This window comes from Alligator mississippiensis, chromosome 3 (genome assembly GCF_030867095.1).
Source record: "Alligator mississippiensis isolate rAllMis1 chromosome 3, rAllMis1, whole genome shotgun sequence".
In the NCBI taxonomy this organism is placed as follows: domain Eukaryota; kingdom Metazoa; phylum Chordata; order Crocodylia; family Alligatoridae; genus Alligator; species Alligator mississippiensis.
This window is the reverse complement of record NC_081826.1, coordinates 42,956,985-42,972,877: the sequence shown is the minus strand read 5'-3', so window position 1 is coordinate 42,972,877 and position 15,893 is coordinate 42,956,985. Positions and strand designations below refer to the sequence as shown.

The 15,893-nt window shown below is 46.9% G+C and overlaps 1 protein-coding gene across 7 annotated transcripts in view; it reads left to right on the top strand.

Moving 5' to 3' along the window:
• Positions 1 to 1,419: 1,419 nt before the first annotated feature.
• Positions 1,420 to 15,893, top strand: part of NDUFAF6 (NADH:ubiquinone oxidoreductase complex assembly factor 6) — a 29,516-nt gene continuing 15,042 nt past the window's right edge. For 2 of the 7 annotated variants that reach the window (XM_019495776.2, XM_019495774.2), the window contains exons 1-3: positions 5,170 to 5,247; positions 7,069 to 7,172; positions 10,007 to 10,129. In XM_019495776.2, the coding sequence (XP_019351321.1) occupies positions 7,152 to 7,172; positions 10,007 to 10,129 (144 nt within the window). In that variant the 5' untranslated portion in view covers positions 5,170 to 5,247; positions 7,069 to 7,151. Of the gene's footprint in view, positions 1,567 to 4,904; positions 5,003 to 5,169; positions 5,248 to 5,272; positions 5,731 to 7,068; positions 7,173 to 10,006; positions 10,130 to 15,893 lie in introns of those variants that run through there. The other 5 variants (XM_059723869.1, XM_059723870.1, XM_019495775.2 and 2 more) reach the window with 5 other exon arrangements.

Sequence of the window (15,893 nt, the reverse complement as noted above, 5' to 3'; positions counted from 1 at the left end):
ATTGGTATGTAGGGTTGGTATGAGTGCAATGTGCACTGCCGCATGGACTCTGTGAACCAGATCCAGCTGTGGAGTGACCCTACAGTGGCTCAGTGTAGCACATAGGATCATACCATCCAGCCTGTGAGGTTCCTCATGGATCTGGAGATTTGGCAGCAAGGGAGCAGCACTTAACATCGCTACCGCTCCCCAGGAGAGACCCATGGGCTGGATGACATAGCCTTCCAGGTTAGGTGTGATCTGTGGGCTGGGGGGTTGAGTACCATCAGTTTAAAACAAAGAGAATGTTATGAGGAGAGAGGGGGAAAAGGAATATACTTAAGTAAGCCAGTAATTAATAAAAAACCAGTATCTTTTAGGTGAGACCACAGCAATCTCCCACAATGTCCTGACAATGTCTTCCTCTCAGGGTTGAGTTGGGCCAATAAGGGGATAAATTCTAAAAAGAGAATTTTGTAGAAGCAGTTTTAGGAGAAACGGTTTTTCTCCTTCACTGCACTCCACTCAGTCTGTTGTCAAAGGTTGGCAGATCATAACATTCAGGCAGATCTGTCTCCCATCCCTAATGGACAAGTCATCTGGGCTGGTCCATGGTCCTATCGCCTCTCCTGCACTCCCCATCTGCAGCCGCAGCGAGTCCTGGGACCTGGGCAACCTCGTCCTGGCCCCAGCTGAGCGTGCTCTACCTGGCCAGGAAGGAGGCTCAGGCCAGGGGGACCCCCAAGGACTGCGGGACTGTTTTCCTGTCCCTTGTCCCGTCACGTCTCCAGGTAGTTTCACTGCGCAGTGTCCACTGGCTCCTTGGACTCATTCAAGGGCCTCTGGGCACTGTCCAGTGTGGGCTGCTCAGGTCCCCCTTGGGTGCCCCTATTTCACACCGGTGACCCTCACTCCTGTCCGTTTTGTCTTTCAGTTGTCCCAAGTGGTCGGGGATGTGCCCTTGGGGCTCATAGCTCTACTTGTTGGGCTTCAGCCAACGTCCCCAAAAGGCCTGGGGCACAGAGCGGCTGCTGAGAGGGCCAGCGAGCAGGGCACGGCCAGGGCTTCCCCCGCTTGTTCCTCTCCCACGTGCAGCCTCCAGCAGTTCAGCTCTAGGAGGTTTCGATTCAGAGGCTGAGCCCCTCACTCCCCAGGCCCCTTTCCCACCAGAAATGTCCCCGGCCTCTTTTTTTAAACCGAGCTTGCACACGAGTGCCGGCCGCGCCAGCGCCTCGTCCTCTGCGCCAGCAGCCCGCTTCACCCGTGAGCCCCGCGTCCCGGAGTCCGCAACAACTCCCGCCTCCTGCCCCGGCTCCGCCCCGAGCCGCGCAGGCCGCCCGGTCCCGTCAGCCGGGCGGTGGCGGCGCACGTGCCCGGCTGCGGCTCCTCCTCCCGGCCGGCGGGGCGGGGCGGGCGGCGCTGTCCCCGCAGCATGGCGGCCGCTGCCTTGGGCCTGTCCCGCGGGCTCCGCGCCGGCCCCGCGCCCCACGCCCGCCTCCAGCTGCTGTGGGCGGCGCGGCGCGGGGGCGGGGGCGGGGGCGCGGCGGCGGCGGCGGCGGCGCTGCCCTACTGCGCCGAGCTGCTGCGGTGAGTGCGAGCCGGGCCCGGGGCCCGGGGCTCCGGCGCGCGGGGCTGGCGGGGCTTCACTTCCAGCTCGCGCGGGGCTGGGGCGGCTGCCGGGGCGGGGAGGCCTGGCGAGCGCCCCGTGGCTGGTGTGGGCAAGCCAGGGCCTGGGGGACAGCGGTGGCGGCGAGCACGAGGGCCCAGCGCGGGGCGAGCGCCTCCGCCGTGGGCCGGTGGCTGGATCCGCCCCGCCCGGGGCACTGATTGTTGCGCTGAGCTGGGCTCGGGGAGGTTGTTGCGCTGTCGCCCCCAGAGGCCAGGAAGGAAGTGGGTGATCTGGGGCCACTTATTAGTTCACGGGAGTGCTCACCAGGATCTGTTCCCCAGAGCGCCCTGAGGGATGACACGGTCAAACCGGCACAACTCCTCCAAGACCATTTCAGGCTGGACATAAGGAAGAACTTCTTTCCTGTCCGAGCCCCCAAGGTCTGGAACAGCCTGCCACCGGAGGTGGTTCAAGCGCCTACATTGAACACCTTCAAGAGACATTTGGATGTTTATTTGCTGGGATCCTGTGACCCCAGCTGACTTCCTGCCCCTGGGGCCGGGGGGCTGGACTCAGTGATCTTCCAAAGTCCCTTCCAGCCTGAATGTCTGTGAAATCTATGGAAGAGGTCTTCAAATGCTGTAGCCCCCTTTCCCCCCAGCAGGTGGATGGGCAGCACCTGGTCCGACCATGGGCTGGACGGCAGTTCGTATAGAGCGCCTGGGCCCAGCGCAGCAGCACCATCTGCCCGTGTGCAGGGCGGGAACCCAGGACGAGCCTAGCCCCCAACTTGGCCCCAGAGGAGTCGAGGGGGCATGACCTGGCCCTGGCTAGGCACGTGGAGCTGGGTTTTGGGGTTTTGGCGAGGGAGAGGGTGGCTATAATGGCTGCTGCTCCCCCACTGCCCCTTTTCCTGATCCCAGGGGAGCCCTGCAGGTCAGAGGTTGAGGTGCACCGATACCTTGGTCCCATCAGATCGGCACCAATATAAAGAAAATTGACAGTATTGGCAATCTGCCTTTTTTTGGCTGATGTGGCTGATAATGTGACTAATAAATTCCTTGTGCACGTGCACAGCCACAGCATAGCACACAGGTGGCCAGGAGCACAGCCTGCAGCATGGAGAGCAGCTGGGTCTGGCTGGTAAGTTTGTTGCGAGGGAAGGGGGGTGCAGATCAAGACCCCAGCAGTGAGTGGAGGGGGCTGGGGCCGGAGCAGGAGTTGCACAGCTGGGGTGGGGCATGGGACGGAGCTGTGACTGGCTCGTCCATGGGGAGGATGGGCGGCTCTCGCTGCTGTGCACACCCTGGGAGGGCATGGGGGGGTGTGCCCGCACATCTGCACGCGGGGCGAGGGTGGGTTGCTGCTGTAGGTTGGGGCTGGGGTGGTGCTGAGCTCTTCCCAGCAGGGGGGTTGGACTGGTGCTGTACTCGGGGTGGGCGGCCATGGTGCTGAGAGCGGGGTATTTGCGGGGGGGAGGGGGCTGCACCCTCCCAACCCCTCCTCCCAGCGCTGCCACCCCCAGTGCAGCCCGGCCCAGCCCCCTGCTGGGAAAAGCCCGGTGCCACCCTGTCCCAGCCTACAGAGGCAGCCTACTCTTGCCCAGCACACACATCTGGGGGCACACCCCCTGCATGGACTCCCGGGGTGCGCGCAGTGGCAGGAGCCGTGCCCCGTGGATGAGCCGCTCACAGCTCTGTCCTGCGCTCTGCCCTGGCTGTGCAGCACCTGCCCCAGCCCCACTCCCTCCCTTACCACAGGGGCCTCAATCTGCCCTCGCTTTCTCTCCCCCTTCACCCCTTCCTCCACAACAGATTTACCAGCTGAATGCTGCTCTCCAAGCTGCCTAGCCGCATATTGGAAATTGGATCGGTATCAGCCGATATGGCTTGTTAAAAATCTGCCATTGGTATTGGCCAAAAAAATCTCTATCGGTGCGCCCCTAGTCAGAAGTGATGGTTCTGTGGGCCATGTTTAGCCAGCAGGCTGCAGGTTGGGCACTCCTGCTGTAGTCCATCTAGTTTCTCCTCCTTGGCTGTCTCCACAGTTGCTTTCCTTTGGAAACCATGACCTGCAAGGGTTTTTGCACAGTCTTTGTACAGACTGGTTAGAAAGAAACTGGTTACCAGATTTTAATATCACTTCACCTCACTTCACTTGCAGGAAGAACCCCTTGAAATAAAGTACTAGGGCAGAGAGTTCAAGCAAGCCTCTGGACCTGAAGTGAAACGGGTTTTTCTTTATTTAAAAAAGTCTCCCCCAACCTCTCCCCCATTTTCAGTAACAGGGTTGTCTGAGTTCTCTCTTGCCGGTTTTTTGAGATGGGAATTTCGGCTTGTTTGTTACAACGTTCAGCAGCCCATTAGTTGCTTCCCCAGCTTGGTGAGCCCAAAATAAAAATGGAGGGGAGGTTAAGTCTCAGGTTGCAGCCAAAGAAAGTATTTTCCACAAGTTGCATTTGTTTGCGCTAATGGAACAAAATAGTCTTTTCCGGACTCTCACTTGAAATGTGTAAAGGTAAGAGCGCAGTGCTGATAAGGGGGAAGAGAGAAGGATCTTGGAGGAGGGGTTGCTCAGAAAGGGTGTGTATGAGAGTTATAACTATTGCCCAAAGTGCCACTTGAAGAGTGGCAGGCCTCTTCAGATGCTTTAAACTTGCACTAGTGTAAAAAGCTAGTGTCAGCTGTCTGCATTTCATGATCCAGTTTCTACCCAGGGCTTTGGGGCAGATGTATAACTTACCAGGAACAGGAACCTTTTCATAAAAAAAAAAATAGTTAAACAGCTGCTGTTAAGCCACTTGACAGGGCAGTTGGGCTTCTGGGAACAGCAAGGAAAGCAAAAGGATTCAAATTGTTCAGGGAGCCTTTTCATTTCTAGAAGGGGAGATGAAGGTTAGACAAAGGTTGCAGACAAATGGAGTCAGATTAGCAGGCCAAAGGCTATGAGATATAAATATCTTTTTATGCTATCTTCATTGTTTATTTTGAGCTACTGGCTTCTGAGCCATAGTGAAAGGATTTATTGTATAAGATTTGCAAAACTGTTCTTTTTTCTTTGTTAAATTAAATTAAATGTAAAATTAAAGGAACCATACTCTAATTAGCCATAATCTGCTCCAGAATAGCCTGTTAGTGAATTTCTCAGGTCATTGTAGCTACATCAGTAGCTTCCTAATATACATCCTGTCATGGCATGTTGCCAAAACTAAGATGTCCTTTCTCCAAAATGTTAATTACTTCCTGATGTTAAATCACTGTTAATGAAAAGTAAGAGTTGGTTGACTAAAATTACCTTTCCCTCTAACAATTTTCAGGCTCTTGCTTCTATGTTGATGCCATCTTCACGGCTCTCCAATCATTATCATGTTTTTCAGGACATTTCCTGGATGGATTTGTAATGTGAAAACATACAGTTAAGAGATCTTTCCAAACTTCTTTATAATACTTAAAAAAGAATAAATGGATCCCATTGTTTAAAAACATATTTTTATTTTTCTGCTCACCTTTAAAATCAGTCCTCAGTTTGAGGGGTGGTGGGATACTGTAACACATATGATAAGGCCCTTATTTTATCCTCAGGCAGGACAACTTTCTTCAGATGCTAAGAGCCAAGGCAGAACTTGATTAAAAGCAGTGAGAACATTTAAAATTAAGATGGTGGGTATCACTGAAACTATTGAAACTTTGTTCTCCCCTGTAGTGAAATCCAGAAAGAGGGCTGTCAGCTTAAAAACGGCATTTCTGCTGAAACAGTTTTTAACTTCCTTCTTGCTACAAGCACAACCCAAAGCTTAAATAGGGCTGAAAGTTATTGGAGGGAGGAAAAAAATCTCTGTTTTTCCAACTGGGTACTTTGTGTAGTTGTTTATCCTTTGTCACTTTGTTTCCTCTGTTGGTTAGTGGAACTTTCACATAGGAACAAAAGGAGAGAATAATTTAAAAGAGGAAAATGTGACTACAAAACTGCAACCACTGACAAGGGTGGATGCAGTAGCACGTACTTCATTTTTAAACACAAATTACAGAAGAGCTTTCAAGTCACTGAATCATAGAAGAAGGGTCGGAAGGGACCTTGTAGATCTTCTAGTCCGACCCCCTGCCTGGGCAGGAGGAAAACTGGGCTCAATTGACCCCAGCCAGGTAGGCATCGAGCTGCTTCTTAAAGACCCCCAGGGTAGGAGCCAGCACCACTTCCCTTGGAAGTTGGTTCCAGATCCTAGCCGCCCTGACTGTGAAGTAGTTCCTACGGATGTCTAGTCTAAACCTACTCTCCAACAATTTGTGGCCGTTATTCCTTGTTATCCCGGGGGGCGCTAGGGGAAACAAGGTCTCCAAACCCTTAATACCCTACTGGTATTTCTTTAAAATGTCTTAAATGAATAAGATTTGTTTTTAGCTATGAAAGTGTACTTTTAAGCCCTCTGAAGTTGAGAGGAATCTTTCTTTAGCTTCATTGGGCTTTCAGTAAGGTTTTAAGATGGGTTTAGAAAGTAGCTGTCCAAATAATTTTTGAAACACTCTTCTGAAAACACTCAAAAATTGCTTGCTGCTATTTTTATCCAAACAATTTGACTCTGAAAATATAATTTACTTTTTTGCTGGACACTAAAATAATCTGAATGACAGTAGCCTGCCAAATTATTTTTGTTAAGCCTTTCTATGAAACAAAGATATAAATATAATTAAAAACAGAGGAAAAAATCATCACTTTGTATGACTGAGTAAATTTAGGTTGTGCCTAATAACCTCTCATTGTTAGAGGCTGGGCTTTTGAATGTCGGATTTCATTCTAATACAGATGTAACTGATTTTTAAGCTCTTGGAAAATAGACAAAGTATTAAAAAATGGCAACTTACTTATCTAGGCTGTTTTGAGTACTGCTTTTAGTAAGAATTGCTCTGTTGGCTGCATTTTCAGATAAAGGTTTGTACACTGTAGTTGTTTCTAATTTAATGGCACACCCAAGTGGCAAAGAAGTGTAGATGCCTCTAGATCAGCAGCGAGAACTCTGCATCTGGGAACCTTTATACTGTCGTGTTGCCAACAAATGAGAATTCTGCTGGTTAAGCAAGTGTTCTTCTGCCAGCTGCTAAAGAAAGCGTTGTGAGATGCATTAACTCTGAGTGTGGTTTCATGATTAGAAAATGAGACTGGAAATTGGGAGGTCTGGATTTTGTTTCCAGCACTGCCACAATTGCTTTCTGACTTTGTACAAATACATTAAGATTTGATCCTGAAGGATCTGCAGCTCCTCCTCCTGGTGCAGAGGATATTCAAACGATATACATCTTCACCCTTGGGAGTGAATACGATGTATTTTTAAGGTTTGTTTTTTAAATAAAAGCAAATTTGGCCAATCCTAGTCAAAGAAACAGCTGCTTGTTATTTTAGAAAGAATTTAGTGCTAGCCAGTTGAATCCCCAATTTACATAAAGTTATACACTCAATGTATAATTCTTTTCATTTGTAATTTATAGGAAACGTGACTATGAAGGGTTTCTGTGTTCTCTACTGTTGCCTGCAGAATCTCGCACTTCTGCTTTTGCACTGAAAGCCTTTAATGTGGAACTGGCTCAGGCAGGTATTAAAATATGTTTGTGCAGGATTGAAATAGAAAGTAAGAAGTTCAAGACTCTTAAACTGTGCTACAGAGAAGTTTTGTATGCTGTGATTAAAGTTTCATGTTGCAAGGGGTAATGACCAAATACTCCAACATAAACCTCCAACTCCAAATGCCCCTGGAGAGAGAACTGTGGGTGCTTGGAATCTGTGCTTGGTTTTGAACTGTGCAGCTGCCTCTGATCTGTAAAGGGTCAAACCAAAAATCTTGAGGATAGGTTTGTTCCCAGCTTGTCAGAGACTAAGTAACAACAAATCTGCCAGGAGAGAAGTTTGTAATTAAATAAATAATAAAAAAGAGTTGTTGTAGTCTCTCTGCAATGTGGCCAGAGCCCACAAGAGTGAGTAATGCTTGCCAGAAAGACCCAGCTAGAAAAGCCAAGGGGATGTGTTGATTAAGTACAATTCCATGTTGGGCTTTACTGCCAGGTCTCTTGGCAAATGGGTGGTAGAATTTAATGCTGCCCTTGCTAAAATAGAAGTGGGAACCTTGCCTGTTCTGTGAGGTTGATGTCCCTCTGGGCTGAGTGGCAGACTTCTGTGTCAGCAGAAGCAGAACTGGGCCAGGACATAAATTTTGTACATTTGAAATCCAGATCCAGATTTTATGGCTCAACCTCATCTCATGTAATAAGGAGAAAAATTTAGGAATCAGAAGAATGACATGTTGAACCCTTGAAATGTGTATTTTGTATCAGGCTACAGCAGGGGCAGGCAATTACTTTGGGTGGAGGGCTGCTTACTGAGTTTTGGCAAGCTGTCAAGGGCTGCGTGAAAGGCAGCCAGGGGCAAATAAATATTAATTTTCTAAATTTTTTAGAGGCTCTGTGGGCTGGATAGAACGGCCTGGCGGGCTACATCCGGCCAGCGGGCTGCATTTTGCCCAACCCTGGGCTACAGGCGTATAAAATGGGAGTTCGGTAAAGATTACTGCTCTTGAGTGCACATCATCTGGCCCTTTGTGTTTCATATATCAAGTATTTCATGTGTGCTCCTGTCCTACAGTAAGTGGAGCAAACTGGGACAGCTTAAACTGGAACAAAATGGCTGCTAATTTGCCATGGTTTAGTTTCTACTTAATGGATAAACACCTGAAACAGCTGCAACAAATCAGCTTGAAAATATTAAATCTTTTCCTGTCGGCTCAGCATAATTTTACTTGTCTATAATCTCAGTGATTGAAACAACACGCAAATCTAAGAATTGGTAAAATAAATACAAGTGTAATACACTTGTCTTTTGAAATTAGTATTTAATAGCTTGTTCAGGTTATTTGGTTTTTTTTACACGTGATCTGGTGTTTTGTTAGAGAGTGGTGAAACTGAAACGTAAATTAAAAGGTTGCTTTAATGTACAGGAAAATTTGGGTAATACGTTAGCTCCTCTTTGTGAAATATTTCTCTTTTCTCTAAGACACTGGCTTTGGGGAACAATTTATCTTCAGCATTAATTACAGTAGTTGTTAAGCTTATTAGAATACCATACAGCTAGTGAGAGACTGATAATGCCTGTTTAAAAAAAGTCAAATGCCATAACATTAAACTGTAGCATATCCTCTTGAACTGCTTAAACTTAAAATCAACAGTGTCAGGAAATTTAGCTTATAAAACACCTGGAGAAATATTTAAAAACAACATGGCTCACAAGCACTTGACATGCTATGTTCAGGGGGCAAAATCCCATCTCTGTTGTTTCACCCACTGAGTTTTGACACTGGCTTCAGCGGGGCCAGGATTTAATTCGCGGTGTTTAAGTTCATGCAGAATATTTATGACCTCCATCTTGAGACCTTCCACTTGCAGCTCCAGTTCATTTTCATGGGCTTGAAAATAAGGCTATGTTTAGCTAAAGGTCTGCAGTTCCTATGGTGGAGATCAAGTCAGCATCATTGGGTAGGCATTTAGAATCTTACAGATGTTGCCTTACAGGAGCTGAGCAGCAAATGATTTAACATTCTGCTTTACACATCAACACAAAAAATTGAAATCTGGCATTGCAGCTTGGCTAGCAGTCTTGTTGATAAGGAATGTCAGTATCAAATTTGTTTTCTTCAGCAGTTGAGATTTGGCCCCATTTATGAAAGCCTGCAGTGCTTTAGTGACTTCCCATTGGAGTTGTGAAAAAGCACATTTATACATCAGAAAAATTATATGGAATATGTTGGGGGGGTTCTCCCACATGTTTTGCATAGACTTAAGACTCATTTTGTTGGTGAAAATGATTCTTTTAAATGCCGTGTTTCCAAGCAGGGGCCTTGGGCATTGTTATAGTATAGGTATTGTATGGTAACAACTAAGTGTGTTCCATGGCACAGCAGATTTAGCAGTCAGTAAATGTAGTGGATATGACTTAGCCTGACGAAGGGTTTTTGAACCCAAAAGCTTGCTTAATAACTATTCTCCAACCATTTGGGTTGGTCTAATAAAAGATATCAAATTCACCCAAGGAACCTTGTCTGCCTACATCCTTAGACCAACATGGCTACAACCTAAACCCCTGTGGATATGACTTGGAAGATGTTTAAAGACCAAATTTATAGAAAACCAAGCACCATCTTTACTGAATTATTTTTATCAAATCCTTTGTCTGTTTCTTTTGTAATAAGATAAATTCCTCCAGGAGGAAAAAATTTTTGTAATATTTTTATTGGACCCACTGTTTACTTGGGACAGCAGTTGGACAAGTTTTTGGGCATAGAGTACCCTTGCTAAGGTCTGAACAGAAGACTAAAATTTCACATTTATATATATATATATATATATATATATATATATATATTATACACTTGTTTTCCAGATTAAAGATTCTATAACACAGAAAACTACAGGTTTAATGCGAATGCAGTTTTGGAGGAAAGCTGTGGAAGATATATACTGTGATAACCCACCTCATCAACCGGTTGCTATAGAACTATGGAAAGTAAGATATATGTTCCATTTCCAAAAATCATCTTTAATTATTCTTTTCTTTTTAAAATGTTTGCAGTTTTATATGCATTTTGCTGCCTTCTAGCCCTGTTCTGTATTATACAGATAATGGACAATAAGGATGGGTGGGATACTGAGAACAGTTTAGAAGCCAAAAAGGCAGGGTTGGACACTGTTCAGGCTGATACCTAGGGAGGAGTTACTAGGGAAGTGTAGCTGTTAGTTGGAACACTGTTGATTAGAGAATTTGCCTTCTAGCCACATGAAGGACAAAATCGTTAGCGAAGAGTATAAAATTGGTACGAGTTAGAGTTTTTAAATTAAGTTGCCTGAGCCAGTCCTGTGTAAAAGGAGATTAGGAACTGAAGGAAGACAAATTAGTTTGAGCATAGAGACTAATACAGAAAGTAGAACATGCAAAGAAAAATACAAGAGGCCCACACACTTAACAGCTACAACTATAATGTGCAATATGTGGCTTTTCAAAGTTGTGACTCCCTAATGAGCTGGGTAGGGGATAATGGAACTTGCCCAAAGCATCATTTGTGCTTTGTATGCTGAATTATGTGGAAAGGTATGGTGTGAGTTTGCCTATTGACTTTCATACACCTTCTCCAAGACACCTCTGTGCAACTTTATGCTAGCACTAGAACTCTGCACACCAGCATACCTGCAGTTTAGCACATTCACTGGCTGTGATTGAGGGCATAAAAATCTGTTAATCAAACCTGTCCACTGTAGTTGGGACCCCACTATTTCAGAGGGTAGATGAATGCCTGTACTTCACACAGGTGTAACAGACCTTTCATAGATTTCATAGACATTAGGGCTGGAAGGGACCTCAGAAGATCATCGAGTCCAGCCCCCTGCCCCAGAGGCAGGAAGTCAGCTGGGATGCTGTCATGCTTCTATATAGCTCTGACTTCCAGCTGGGACAGGTTGTTGTTTTAGGACCAGAGACTGATCCCTAAGACAGATCACAGGGTAACTGTATCAAGATCTCTAAGCTGTGAGACCAGGAAAGAGGCTGCCAGTAACCCTGGCTGTGATGAGGCTCTTTATGCCTCTTCCCATCTAGGAGACATAGCCTCTCTAGATCCAAGCAGCTAATCAGGCTGTGGAAAGCCGCATTTGCCTAGGGAAAGTCAGGTTACTGATAATCCAGTAAATGTTGCTACAGAAAAATGGGCACTGTATCTTGGACTCTCCATCCAAGGAGCCATCCACCTCTGACATACCTGAAAGCCAAGACAATAGGGAAACATGCTGGAATTGGAGTTGCCACACTACAACTCCTGTTAGAGAAAAGGATTCCACATCTGCAGTCTGCTTTGTCTCTTGGGATGGATCAGAGCACTTTCAAAATCTCATATGTGTGATTTTTGGCATTGCTGGGTTGATGGCCCCTTCTTGTATATGTTTTCTTCAGGGTTACAACCAAGCACGTGTTTCTATCTATCAACAGTCACATTTAAATTATACTTATAATCATATTTCAATGACAGAAAGTGCTTTCTTAAGAAAGAGAAACCACTGGCAGTGCTAAGAAATAAAACAAAGACAAATTTCTGGTTGTCTCTCCTGTAAGAGATCCAGTGCAATTCTTGGATGCCTTGGACTCAAATGAGATACATGTGCGTTAGCCTCACCAAAGCTCTAACACAGTGGTTCTCAACCTTTTTTAGACTCGAAGCACACCTCATTAAACTTGAGACACCCCTTGGAAAATGCCAGTTCTTAGTGTTAACTCATTTTTTGACTATAGAAAAATAATATAGAGCAATTTCTTTGTTGCAAACAGCTCAAAAGACCACAATAGGTCAGAATGTTTTTAATGCCATGGATTCTTATTTGAAATCTCTTGTTTATCTTGTGAATCACATTTTCAGACCTAACAGTGCTAACATTGTGGTTATCCTGGGGCACCCTTGAAAGCATCTCAAGGCACCATTTTAACACATGTAAAATGGTGCAGGAAATCGCTCTCAATCACAGCTGGGAGCTGCACTTCTGTTTGTACCCAAAGTGCCAAGAGTTAGAGCACCCCCCCCCCCCCCCCAACCCAACAGATGTTGCCTGTTGGGTCATGGGGAATGAATCTGCCTGCACTGAACCCTTCCTGAACTGCCCCTCTGCCCAGTCCCATCCCCCCACCCTTCCTGTTAAAATGAAAGCTGGTGGACATATTGGACTTTAGTAATAGACGGTAGATTCATAGTTCCACTAGGGCAGACTAGGGGCCTTTGTAAAGGTTAATATTTCATATTGGTAACCTTCCATGGTAGTCTGTATGCACCTTTTTGCATCTTATTTGCTTTCTGTCACTGTTCCAGTACATGGCAGACTGCCCAGGAACAAGCCAGTTTCTTTGTTTGCCCAAAGAAGTCTTTGTCTTCCTTCCAAGAAGGGACTTCCTCTAGCAAAGCCTAACTTTTTTTTTCCTTTCCAAAGCTTCCCTCCTGTGTGGTTGTGTGAATGGAGTAGCTTCAGTGGCTTTGAACATGTCCAAATGTGGTCTTTCTAACTCTCTTTATTGTTGGGGTGTGACCTGTATAAAAAAAGGGTTTCTTTTGAGAGAGTAAGTCTCACAAATGTCACGTTGATAAAAATACATACACGATGCACATATGGGTAGGCCTGCTGGTCAGTCATCCTGCTGCTCTTTCCAAATTGCAAATCAGTTTGGGAATGTAGTAAAGGAGGGAACTTGTCTGTTTCCTGCAACAAGAGCTGCTTTCATTCCTGGCTTCTCTGGAAGTTAGCAAATGCATGAAACATTCCAAACAGATCTGATTTTCAAACAAGCCGGTGAACCAGATCTTCAAAAGATTAAAAGCATTTCATAGATTCATAGATAGTAGAGTTGGAAGGGACCACAATGGATCTTCGTGTCCGACCCCCTGCCCCTGGCAGGAAAGAGGACCGAGGTCAGATGACCCCAGCCAGGTGACTGTGCAGCCTCTTCTTGAAGACCTCCAAGGTAGGTGATAGCACCACCTCTCTTGGAAGCCCAGTCCAGATCCTGGCCACCCTTACTGTGAAAAATTTCTTCCTAATATCTAACCTAAAGCCACTCTCAACTAGTTTACACCTGTTATTCCCAGTCACTCCCTGGGGCGCCTTAGTAAACAGCATGTCCCCTATTCCCCGTTGACCTCCCCTAATAAATTCATAGGCGGCCACAAGATCGCCTCTCAGCTGTCTCTTGTGAAGGGTGAAGAGATTCAGCTCTCTCAACCTCCCCCCGTAGGGTCTATCACGAAGGCCACTAATCATGCGAGTGGCCCTCCTCTGGACCCTCTCCAGATTCTCCGCATCCCTCTTGAAGTGTGGTGCCCAAAACTGGACACAGTACTCCAACTGTGGCCTGACCAGTGCCGCATAGAGGGGGAGCATCACCTCCTTTGATCTATTAGTCATGCACCTGCTAATGCATGACAAGGTGCGATTGGCCTTGTTGATGGCCTCGTTACACGGCCGGCTCATGTTCATCTTGGAATCAATTATGACTCCAAGATCCCTCTCTGCCTCTGAGTTGCTGAGAAGGACACTCCTCAACCTATAGGTGTGCTGGGGATTCCTCCTTCCCAGGTGGAGTACCTTACATTTATCTTTATTAAATTGCATCCTATTTCTCTCTGCCCATTGATCCAACCTGTCCAAGTCGGCCTGAATCTGCTCTCTGCCCTCCGGCGTACTAACTTTGCCCCATAACTTGGTATCATCAGCGAACTTGGAGAGGGTGCTCTCCACGCCCCCGTCCAAATCGCTGATGAAGATATTAAATAATATCGGTTCGAGGACTGAACACTGCGGGACCCGCAGGGTCATGAAAGCTCCATCTGCTCTGGTGAAGGGTAGGAATATTGAGGCAAATTTCATCGATTTCATAGACATTAGGGCTGGAAGGGACCTCGGAAGATCATCGAGTCCAGCCCCCCGCCCAAAGGGCAGGAAGTCAGCTGGGGTCATAGGATCCCAGCAAGATAAGCATCCGGTTTCATCTTGAAGGTGTTCAATGAAGGCGCTTGAACAACCTCCAGTGGCAGGCTGTTCCAGACCTTGGGGGCTCGGACAGTAAAGAAGTTCTTCCTTATGTCCAGCCTGAAACGATCTTGTAGTAGTTTGTGACCATTCGACCTCGTCATCCCTTGGGGCGCTTTGGTGAACAAACGTTCCCCCAGATACTGGTGGTCACCCCTGATAAACTTGTAGGTGGCCATCAGATCACCCCTGAGCCTGCGCTTTTCCAGGCTGAAGAGCCCCAGGGCTCTCAGCCTGTCATCGTAGGGTCTGCTTCCCTGACCTCTGATCATGCGCGTGGCTCTTCTCTGGACTCTCTCAAGCTTCTCCACATCCTTTTCGAATTGTGGAGCCCAAAACTGGACGCAGTACTCCAGCTGCGGCCTCACTAAGGCCGAGTACAGGGGGAGAATGACGTCCCGGGATTTGCTTGAGAAGCATCTATGGATGCAAGCCAGCATTTTGGTCGCTTTACTAGCCGCAGCATCGCATTGCAGGCTCATGTTCATCTTGTGGTCAATGATGACCCCCAAGTCTCTTTCTTGCATAGTGCTAGCCAACATAGCACTGCCGAGCCTATAAAGATCCTGCGGGTTTTTCTTCCCGAGGTGGAGAACCTTGCATTTATCGGCGTTGAACACCATCAGATTCTCATCCGCCCACTTGCTGAGCCTGTCCAGGTCAGCCTGGATCATCCGCCTGTCTTCTGGTGTGGATGCTTTGCCCCAAAGTTTGGTGTCATTGGCGAACTTGGCCAGTCCACTTCTGACTCCCGTGCCCACATCATTAATGAAGATGTTGAACAGTATGGGTCCAAGGACAGAGCCTTGGGGGACCCCACTGGTCACAGGACACCATGATGAGTGACTTCCATCAATTACTACCCTCTGGGTCCGACCACAGAGCCAATTCTCCAGCCAGTGGATCATGGTGGACCCAAGGTGACAATTGGCCAGCTTCACCAAGAGGTGATCATGGGACACCAGATCGAAGGCTTTTTTGAAGTCAAGATATATGACATCAATCTCATCTCCCTTGTCCAGGTGATAGGTCACCTGGTCGTAGAAGGAAATGAGATTGGTCAAGCAAGACCTACCCGCAACAAACCCGTGCTGGCTATCCCTTAAGATGTTGGCGTCGGCCAGTCCATTAAGGATGGCCTCCTTAATAAACTTTTCTAAGATCTTTCCCAATGAACAATGTCATTGGATTATACTGTCACGGTGCACTCTTCCTAATTCCCGAATTTGTGACTTTACCTCCTATATGTCTGCGCACACCAGGGATGATCCTACTTTTACATGTTTCTTCATAGAAAGTAATTGCTGAAAAAGGCAGGTGGTTAGATAAAATCACTAGTGCAGACAGTACAGAAAGAACAGTTTGAAAAAGCAGTCCAAGTTCATGGATAGCCCTCAAACCTGGTGTTATAGACCAATTGAAGTAACTTTCTTAGTTAATGTAGTTGCTAGGCTTTTGATAGTCATTTGGCATATGATTTCCAGCTTTTCACTGCATTTTAGCATACGTATTGGCAGCAAGTGGCAGTGTTGTGAATTCCCACATGCTGGCTGTGCTGACAAAGCAGTTCTGGTAGCTGTGATGTCTGGGGTTGAACAGCTACTGGCACTGATGCAACAGCTCTGGCAGCCATGGCCTGAAGCCTTGCAGAGTGGATGCAGTCCACTCACTCACTTGAGTGTGACACCTCTGATACATAGCACACACACATT